This window comes from Cervus elaphus, chromosome 21 (assembly GCF_910594005.1).
Source record: "Cervus elaphus chromosome 21, mCerEla1.1, whole genome shotgun sequence".
In the NCBI taxonomy this organism is placed as follows: Eukaryota; Metazoa; Chordata; class Mammalia; order Artiodactyla; family Cervidae; genus Cervus; species Cervus elaphus.
Window position 1 is genome coordinate 61,619,062 of NC_057835.1, and position 10,735 is coordinate 61,629,796.

The 10,735-nt window shown below is 37.0% G+C and overlaps 1 protein-coding gene across 2 annotated transcripts in view; it reads left to right on the plus strand.

Annotated features, from left to right (window-relative positions):
- LRP12 (LDL receptor related protein 12) overlaps nt 1-8,094 on the plus strand; it is an 88,688-nt gene extending 80,594 nt beyond the window's left edge. For both annotated transcript variants that reach the window (XM_043879183.1, XM_043879184.1), the window contains one exon: nt 3,995-8,094. In XM_043879183.1, coding sequence (XP_043735118.1) covers nt 3,995-4,861 — 867 coding nt within the window. In that variant the 3' untranslated portion in view covers nt 4,862-8,094. The remainder of the gene's footprint in view (nt 1-3,994) is intronic.
- The last annotated feature ends 2,641 nt before the right edge of the window (nt 8,095-10,735 follow it).

Consider the following 10,735-nt stretch of genomic DNA (forward strand, 5'->3'; position numbering starts at 1 on the left):
TCTTATTTGGTTACATGATTCTTAAGCACTTTAATGTTTAGGATGTGCTTAGTTGCTCAAACATGTCCGACTCTTTGCGACCGCATGGACGGTAACCCACCAGGCTTCTCTGTCCATGGGGTTCTCCAGGCAAGAATATTGGAGTGGGTTGCCATGCCCTCCTCCAGGGGATCTTCCCCACCCAGGGATTGAACCCGTGTCTCTTGTTTCCTGCGTTGGCAAGTGGGTTCTTTGCCACTAGCACCACCTGGGAAGCCCTAACGTTTAGAATAATTTAGTACGTCGAAATTCAGAAGTAAAGTCTGACAACTTATTTTCTACTTGAACTATTTTGAAGATTTAAGAGTAAATGCTAAAGTTGATATGCTTAGAAATATATTAGTAATATGCAAGGTTAAAATAAGTCATTGAAATGAAGTTAATATTTCTACCTGCCTTGAGAGAAAACCTCTTCACAGCTGGATTTTACAGTGCTTAAAAATCCATATCATTTTCTTTAAATAGTGACTCTGTTTTTAAATTTTTTTAGTTTATTTGGAGTATAGCCAATTGACAATGGTATGAAAGTTTCAGGTGGACGGCAAAGGGATTCAACCATATATATTTATGTATCCATTCTCCCCCAAACTCCCCTCCCATGTAGTCATTCTTTATTAATGTTGCTGAATCCTTTAAATTTTTGTTAGCAATTTTTTAAATTGAAATGTAGTTTATTTACAGTGTTGTCTTAGTTTCCAGTATACAGCAAAGTGATTCAGTTATATATATAGTTATATACATTCTTTTTCATATTTTTTTCTGTAATTAGTTCCCGGCAATTTCTTTTTCAATTCTTAAAGTTGTGCCAGGGTTCATAAGGCCATAAAGGTTTATACATTTGAAATGTAAATTCATCATGAAATAATTCTAAAAATTGTTCCTAGTATCAGAATTAAGAAAAATTGTTAGACATTGTTTTCCCACTGGTTGAAAGTGAAAGTCGCTCAGTCGTGTCTGACTCTTTGTGATTCCATGGATAGTCCATGGAATTCTCCAGGCCAGAATACTGGAGTGGGTAGCTGTTTCCTTCTCCAGGGGATCGTCCCAGCCCAGGGATCGAACCAATACAGGTCTCCTGTATTGCAGGTGGATTCTTTCCCAGCTGAGCCACCAGAGAAGCCCAGTGGTTAATTCTGTTCAAAATTAAAGTCCATTTCCTTTTTGGTAAATGAGATTTCTGATTGCAATCTGTCACCTTATTTGAGTCTTTTTAGGAAATCTTTGTGAGAATTTATAGTTTTAAAGCATTTCTCTGAATATAATTTGCTAAGTAAATAATTCAGAATTTCCACTGGTTAAAATTTTGTGTGCAACATAGGAAGAACCTACATTATGGCTTTTTCATAATATATTGTTGGTCCTGCCATGGGGAAGGGTTCTTTTTAGGTAGGAATTCAGAGGATGGTTAATTCCATGCACCCCGTCTACCATCTGTCACCCACCACTGGTATACCCTGAGGGTACCTTCAAGAGTTTAGTCTACTGTGAGTTACATGGAGCATTGTCCACATATGATAGCCCTCACTTCTAACACCAATTGTAACTGTAAGTTCAGGGGCTCCCAGAACCATCCTCCAGTTTGATAATTCACTAGAAAGCCTCAGAGCTCATTGAACGCTGTTATATACCATGGTGTAACTTTTATTGCTTGGAAAGGACCCAGATTAAATCAACCAAAGTAAGAGACATATAAAACAGGGTTCACGAGAGTACCAAACACAGCCCTTCCAATTGTCTTTTCCCCATAATCTCAGGACTGTGTAACTCTCTCAACACCAGTGAGTGACAATGTGCATGAAACACTGCCATCTAGGGAAGCTCCCCCAAACTTGGTGTCCAAGGTTTTTATAAGAGCTCCATCACATAGGCACAATTCATCACACACGTGACTGATCCCGGCCTCTAGCTCTTCAGAGATTGACTGATTCTGCTGATTGAAAGCCCTCACCCTGCATCACATTTGTGTGGCTCAGAGCCTCCACCTAAAACACACTGTTACTCTCTGGCTGGCCCAAGGCTCCACGCAATGACACTTCTATCAGAGATGACATTCCAGGGATTGAGAGCTCTTCCCAGAAGTAAAGGGCAAAGGTCAGACTTCACTTTGGGTAAAGTTTAATTAACTCCCCATAACAGCTTTCATCTTGGGTTATAATTTCCCCTGAGAGAATTTTGATTCAAAAAAGTTTTAAAACAAAACATGTTTGTACATGTTTAGATTTTACTCAGTTAATGAGATTAAACTCTCAAGTTTGAAACTTTTGTTAATAAATTATCAAATATCTATATTAGTTTTTAAAAAGAATTATATTCTGAATTACCGTCTCAATTCAAAATAGCGATCCTTTCTGAGGCATGCTTTCTTTCTTCTTCATAAACTGAAGAAGTATATGAAATTATTCCTAAAACAATCATGAGATCCCCTTGTAGAATTGAATTGGCAGTCATTTAATTAAACAGACTTTGAAACGAGTAGAGAACTTCCTATCACTGTGGCAGACTGGACTGTTAAAGTCGGCTCTGAAGGGTGCTGAAGGCGTTGTGGATCACACTGCCTAAGAGGGGAGGATAGCTGAAGAGCCTGAATTCCTTGCTGGATTTAATGACAGTGCTCACACAAAGCCTTAGAACTTGAATGCCAGATGAGGAGAACCAGATCTGTGGGGTTCATAGGGATGTGAACCACTTTTAGTTTATATTCTTAATTGGTGAAAAATCTTACTGGCATACTAAATTTATATATGCTGATATTCAGATTTCTTATTGACAGTCTGTTCTTTATTAAAGCCAGACTATGAGATAATCCTGTGATAGTAGCTTCTTAGCTTTCTGTGAATTATATTTCAGGGATTATGTTCAAAAATTCTATATGGAAATCACAAATAAGTGCAGTACCAGTCACAGAGAGATGGAGAACATACTATCACATTTTCTTATTCTCTTCCCTTCTTTTCTTGTGTGAGGAGGAGGGGCAAGAGTCATTCATTTTGGCAAATAGAAGCTGTATCTTCATTTGAAAGGGAGTATATCAATTTACCGTTGTTTCTTGGAAATACTGTGTTGTAAATACTAAATGCCAGATTGATGAAAGCTGTGTTTGTTTCAAGTTGGATTACTCCTTTTTATAACCACTAGATGGAGCTAAAGACTGTTTTTATAACAGTAGCTTGTTGGGTTTTGGTTTTTATTTTTTAATAATTCTGATAGTCATTCATCTACAAAAAAAAAGAGTAGGTTTTTCTTTCAGTTGAGCAATATGGTCACCTCCCAAGTGCACTAGTTAAAAATCATCAGTTTTCAAAGAATAAGGTTATATTTATGTTTAACATGACAATAAGACATAAATCTCTAAGATCTAGAAGAAACCTAAATGTCTCAGATACCATTGAATAGTGCTATAAACAAATTATTTTCTTTGACTTTCTGTTTTCTGGGCTGCATTACAAATATAATTCCTCTGTTTATGGTAATATAAATAAATTCTCAATATCTACTCATTCAATAAATCCTTGGTTTTGACCTTGTAAATCAAGTCTAATTTGTTCTGTTCTAAACAAACAGGTAAACAGCTTGGTTTTCACACTCCTGTAAGTCATTTAGAGAATTATGGTAGAGACTATTCTATGCTCATAGCTAAAGAAGTATCAAATAATTTCATTTTCATCTTTGGTACATTTCTAGGATTGTATTACTGTGTGAAGTTTTAAAATAAAATTGCTGTTGTGATTGACATTAAGTATCATTTTAAAGTTCATATATAAAGTATCAAGAAAATCTTAAACACAGTGAACAGTGGTTCCAGTTATAGGTTAGTTTCTGCAGTGGGATGAACCTGTATCAATGAGAGAATTTAATTTATCTTTCATAGACCCTAGCAATGAGTAATAGAATTTTTATCCACAACATAGTTTTAATACCTTGCTTTCAGCTGTCTTAAGATCTTTTTTTTTTTCAGGCGTCTGTTTTGGAAAACCTGAGGCTGGCTGTACGGTCTCAGCTTGGATTTACTTCCATCAGGCTTCCTATGGCAGGCAGATCCAGCAACATCTGGAACCGTATTTTTAATTTTGCAAGGTCACGCCATTCAGGGTCATTGGCTCTGGTCTCAGCAGATGGAGATGAGGTTGTCCCTAGCCAGAGTACCAGCAGAGAACCTGAAAGAAATCATACTCACAGAAGTCTGTTTTCCGTGGAGTCTGACGACACAGACACAGAAAATGAGAGGAGAGATACAGCAGGAGCATCGGGCGGGGTTGCAGCTCCTTTGCCCCAAAAAGTCCCTCCCACGACAGCTGTAGAAGCAGCAGTGGGAGCGAGTGGAAGTTCCACCACTCAGAGCACCCGAGGGGGTCACACAGAGACCGGACGGGATGTGACCGCCGTGGAGCCCCGCAGTGTGAGTCCAGCACGGCACCAGCTCACAAGTGCGCTCAGTCGAATGACTCAGGGGCTGCGTTGGGTACGTTTTACATTAGGGCGATCAAGCTCCGTGAGTCAGAACCAGAGCCCTTTGAGACAACTTGATAATGGGGTAAATGGAAGAGAAGAAGATGATGATGTCGAGATGCTAATTCCAGTTTCTGAAGGAGCTTCAGACTTCGATGTGAATGACTGCTCCAGGCCCCTTCTTGGTCTTACATCCGATCAAGGGCAAGGGTTCAGACAACCACACAGTGGAACAAACCCTGGAGTGAGGCCAAGTAGTCGTGATGGCCCTTGTGAGCGCTGTGGTATCGTCCACACTGCCCAGATCCCGGACTCTTGCTTAGAAGCAACGCTGAAAACTGAAACCAGTGATGATGAAGCTTTGTTACTTTGTTAGGTACGATCCCATCAGGGAGCTTGGATACAAGTTGGAGCAATATCCATTCATTGTTTTGTAACTTTACAATTAAACTAGTTTTCATTTAAAAAGAAAAGAAAAAGATGCAGGGCGATTTCTTATTATCATATGTTAGCCTGCATGGTTAAATTAAACAACTGTAACTCTATGAACTTTAGAGTTTACTATTTTAGCAGCTAAAAATGCATTATGTATTCAGATTGTTCAGTAATGTTTTTCCATTTGTTTCTAATTGTTTTCATTCCGGTACTGTGGTTAGCAGTAGAGATATGGCTGCTGAAACTCATTTGACTGTCAGTTTATCTATCCTATGTTAAAATATTTTTTTGTTCAGAATAATACCTTCTTTTAATTAAACCCTTTATGCTTTTGCCAACACATCTTGTAAGTTAATATACTAGATGTTAAGGTTGTTAATATAAAAAGTAAAAATTCCTTATACTCATCTATTTTTATTTATATAACATTAACATTTGTCTAGGCATTATTGGATTTCATCATAACATGAGCTTGTCAAAGGGAAAAAAAAAACTTTGTCTAAAATGTTTTCTCTTATGTTTGACATGCAATGATGTGAAATTTAGATAGTTAGATAAATTAATGGAAAAAAACAAAACTCTTTTATAGGTTTTCTAATGTTGACTTTAATACTCTAATATGGTACAAACCAAATGGTAAAAATCCCAAGTCATTTCTCTTTCATCTCTATTTAAGGACAAAATTAAGCAGATGAAGATATTCTACTATGCATTAAATCTTGAACTTTATGTGTACAAAAACTGTACAAGTTCCAACTGGTAATGTTTTTCCCTGATACTGGGTTATGCTTGTATTAGACCCTAGGGGATTTGCACTAAAATCATATTAAGGTCTCAGATGAATTTAGTGCAGAAGCACCTTCACTTTAAATACTATTATTTGCTATCATGATGACTATATTTCCATAGCTTTTTGGAGGGGTGAGGGGGCATTTTTATTACAACTTAAGGTTGCTTTGCTGGTTTCATATTTATTTGTTGTATTTAAAGACTGCATTCTTGTAAGAAAGTGATTTTTTTCAATATATTTTATTCATGAGGGGAGGACTGTGCTTCATGAAAAGCAAATTAAAAAGTCATTCAGATCACCTCCCTTTTTAAAGTAAAGTGAATTGCAAAACCGCGCATATTTTTTTATTGTCAATTCCCATTTATTTATTCTTTAGCTATCTCTTTTAGTAGCTTAATGATTGAGTATGAAAAATGTATTTGTGTGTGATTATTGCTATTTATTAAATTTTAAATACTTTGCTGAATGTCATTTTAAAGCATGTTTGAGGTCTTGTGTATTTGTCGTGTTATGCTGTCAGGAAGAACTGACTGAAATGTTTTAATATGTATCAAAAATTAAAATTACTTTTTTTGTATTGCCTCGAGGTACTTTTTAACTCAAAATTGATCTGTATTTTTGTTCATTTGGTGTATATACAAATTCAAGCAATGAAATATGCAGTATGTCTAGAAGAAAAATTAAAGGGAGATAGTCTTTCTTAACTCCCTTATCATAAAGTAGTAGCTTATACCAGTTCTCGAGGGTAAAAATCCCTAAGGATCTGAGTATTATTTTGCCTTTGAAAAAACTGACGTATCTTAGAAGATTCAGTAACTCTAGCAGTTTTCTTTTTATGTTATTTTCAGACATTTTAAACTCCTGTGCAATATTTTACTGTCAGAATTTGGGTTACCAGATTAACCTGTTTGGGTCCTGCTAATTATATGTTATTATGTATAGGTTTGTTTTTTTGTTTTTGTTTTCTGGCATGTGTTTTTAATTTCTTTGTTTAAATTAACTAATACATCTTCTTAGTTGAAACATTAAAAAAAATCAAGTCTGTCTCCTACTCCTGACACTCATCTTTTAGTTCCCTTTCAAAGAAAAAGGTACAAACACTACATTTTTGTGTACCCCCCAGAAATACCGTATACTTACATAAATGTATCCATGTGTATAAATGCTGTATGATATAATACAAATTGTAACATGCATTCTTTTCTGCACTTCTTTTCAAAGGCAAGGTGTATCTACTACTGTTTGAATGTTAAAAGTAAAGATGAGTATTTCTGTTTTTTGACTTTTCACATTTAAACATTTGATCTGTCCTGAATTTAAGGCTCCACTTTTTTTTTCCTAGTAACTACCTAGTTACTGTAAGACTGTTCATTAAATCTATTCTTTCCTCACTTTTGCAAATGACCCTTTTATCATATTGCAGATTTTCATATTGTGTAGATATGTTTCTAGACTCCCATTCCATTCTCTTCAGTTGACCTGCCTTTCTTTTTTTGTACCAGTCTTCCACTGCCTGGAGAATCCCATAGACAGAGGAGCCTGGTAGGCTACAGTCCACAGGGTCGCAGAGAGTCGGACACGACTGAGCGACTTCACTTTCACTTTCCACTGTTTTAATAACTAATTTTTTAAGTGTTCAAATATTCTTGCTTATTTTTCCAGTTGGTAACTTTAGAACCAGCCCTTGTGTTCCACCAAACAAACCCATAGAACTTTTTTTTTTTTGGACAGTTTTATAGATCAGCTTGGGTAAATTTGACATCATTATCATGTTAAAAATTCTGTCTAAACCATCCAAAAATGGCTCCCATTTGTTCAAGTCTTTTTGTTGTTTCCTTTGAAGATGCTTCACGTTTTACTTTACTGAGAACTTGTAATGTTCTTCAAGAGTTCTAAGAAATTTTATTATTTTTGTTACCATCATTAAGGAAGTCCTTTCAATTTATAATTTAGTCTTATTTTAGTATATACAAAAGGTAAAATGTTTTCTACTCAGCTACCAGACTCTGATTTTCTTATGGTTTCTAATAGTACTTCACTTAATATTTTTGTGTTTTCCAGTTATACAGTCATGTCTTCCAGTTTGCATACCTCTTTTTATGTCTTGCTTGCATTGTCTAGTATTTCTAGAATAATGTTAAAATATATTGGCTATAATGAACTGGGTTGCGATATATACATTTAATTAATCATATTAAGGAGTATCTGTTGACCCCTATTTTTTAAAAAAATTAGTCAAGATTGCATGTTGAATTTTATCACATGCCTTTTCATTTTCTATGGAGATGATCATATGATTTTTCTCCTTTGACCTTTTAATATGAATTTTATTAATATATTTTGTACCGTCCTTAAATTCCTGAAATAAACTCTACTTGACCATATGTATTATTCTTTCAATGTATTTCCAGATTATTTCATATTATATTTAGATTTGCATCTATATTCATCAGTGCAATTTGTCATATGTGTGTGTGTGCATGCACCCTTGTGCACTACCTTTAAGAAGCTTTGTTATTGATTTTATGCTGGTAAATTGAAAATATTTTTCTTTCTTCTGAGTTCTGGAGCAGTTTGCATAACATTGGAATTTTCCTTAAGATTTCAGTGAAATTGTCTGGTGCTGGTCAATGTTTGGCAAATAGCTCTTTAACAACTCTTGGTATTTATGGTAACTGGTGTGTGTAGTTTCTGTGTCTTAGCTAGGACCATCAACCATCCATATTGTCCAGGTTTTCAAGTTAATTTCCCAGTGGTGAGCAGAGTTACCCCTTCCTCTTTTGTGTGTATGGCTCTTTCCCCTTAGTATGTATTATGCTTGCTTCCTTATTTTCTTAATTAAGATAGCTAGTAGTTGACCTAATTTGCTGTTTTTGTTTGCTTGTTCCCCCCAAGTGGTATGCTTTGAGTGTCTCTTTTATTATTTTTGTTTTCCAATTAAGTGATTTCCTTAAATAAATGTCCTACTTTTTGCTTTCCTTAGTTTATTTTGTTGTTGTTTTAACTCCTTGTTAGCATTCAATTTAATCATTTTTTTCTTAATTATTAATATGAGATTTAATTCTGTTCAGTTCAGTCCAGTCACGCAGTCATGCCTGACTCTTTGCAACCCCATGGACTGCAGCACACCAGGCCTCCCTGTCCATCACCAACTACCAGAGTTTACCCAAACTCATGTCCATTGAGTTGGTGATGCCATCCAACCATCTCATCCTCTGTCATCCACTTCTCCTCCTGCCCTCAATCTTTCCTAGCATCAGGGTCCTTTCAAATGAGTCAGCTCTTCGCATCAGGTGGCCAAAGTATTGGAGTTTCAGCTTCAACATCAGTCCTTCCAATGAATATTCAGGAGTGACTTCCTTTAGGATGAACTGGTTGGATCTCCTTGCAGTCCAAGGGACTCTCAACAGTCTTCTCCAACACCACAGTTCAAAAGCATCAATTCTGCGCTCAGCTTTCTTTATAATCCAACTCTCACATCCATACATTACTACTAGAAAAACCATAGCCTTGACTAGATGGACCTTTGTTGGCAAAGTAATGTCTCTGCTTTTTAATATGCTATCTAGATTGGTCATAACTTAATTCTGAGTACTGCTTAAATAGGCCAGAACACTTAGGTGTATTAGTGTTGTCATTACTTTTATATTCCAGGTGTTCTAAAGCTTGTTTTTATTTCCTCCTTAACCCACAAGTTGTATAAAAGAAGGCTTTTTTCCATTTTTTGCTATGTATTGTTTTTTGTTTTACCAAATAATAGCAGATTCGGTGTGGGTATTGGTATTGTTTTCTGATTGCTTTATTCTCATTTTTTTGGGCATCAGAATCAGATAATGTTATGTGTATTATATTACTGTGGGGAGTTTATTATCTTTCCTTAATTTTTAATATCCAGGATCTTTTAAGTACATTCCCTGTTTACAGGATGTAGATTTTATTAGAGATTACTCAGTTTATCGTGTACCATTTAGAACTTCTCCCCTGTACTGTGTCTTGTCTTATCAGTCTGTCCGTCAGGGCTCCAGTGTTGGTATGAAGGAAGAGGGGCAACCATGGGGCTGTGTCACACGGGCTCAGAGGTCGCAGCCCCGCCTCAGCTCACGTCGCTCACTAGGACTGAGGACATAAGCACGTGATGAGGGGAGTCTTCCAGCAAGGCGTTGGGGTTTCAGCTGCTACTGCTGCTTACCACTGTCATCCGCCGTTAAGCTGGAAGTAAATGCATACGACGTTTAGAATAAAGGGGAAAAGAGCAGACTGAATTCACTAGGTGTTCACTGAGTCTCTACCACAGACCCAGCGATACTGCGGTGATCTGCCTACTGCTCGCCACTCAAGTTGCTTGGCCGTTCCCTCACCCTTCCTCCTGAATTCCAGGGAGAAAAGGACCGGACTGCAAGTTGACCCATTTTACTCAAGTGGGCCCCTGTTTAAAAACTGATAGATATCTCTGCACAAGCTTCTTAGGACCTAGTCTCAGAAGGGCTAAAATATCACTTCTACCGTATTCTGTTGGTCAAACAAACCTCTAAAGCCAACCCAGATTCCACAGAAAGACAAATAGACTCCACTCCATAGTAGATGTAGCAAAGAATTTGTGACATCTATAATCCTTCTCAGGAGAGTACCTGATGCGTAAGAAACACCAAATTGCCAGAATTAATATCTTAAGCAGAAAAACAGTGCTACAGTCCAGTAAAAGGGTCACTTGACAACTTCCCTGGTGGTCCAGCGGTTGGGAGTCTGCCAGTGCCAGGGACACGCATCTGATCCCTGGTCCAGGAAGATCCCACATGCTGCAGGGCAACTAAGCCCGCTCGCCACAACTACTGATCCCACACACTGCCACTACTGAGTCCAGTGCTCCCTAAAGCTGGTGCTCCAAAACAAGCCACTGCAGTGAGAAGCCCACACTCCAAAACCCGGAGTAGCCTCCGCTCACTGCAACTAGAGAAAGCCCATGTGCAGCAAGGAACACCCAGGGCAGCCAAGAATAAATAATTTTTTTAAAAAGAAACTAATTTG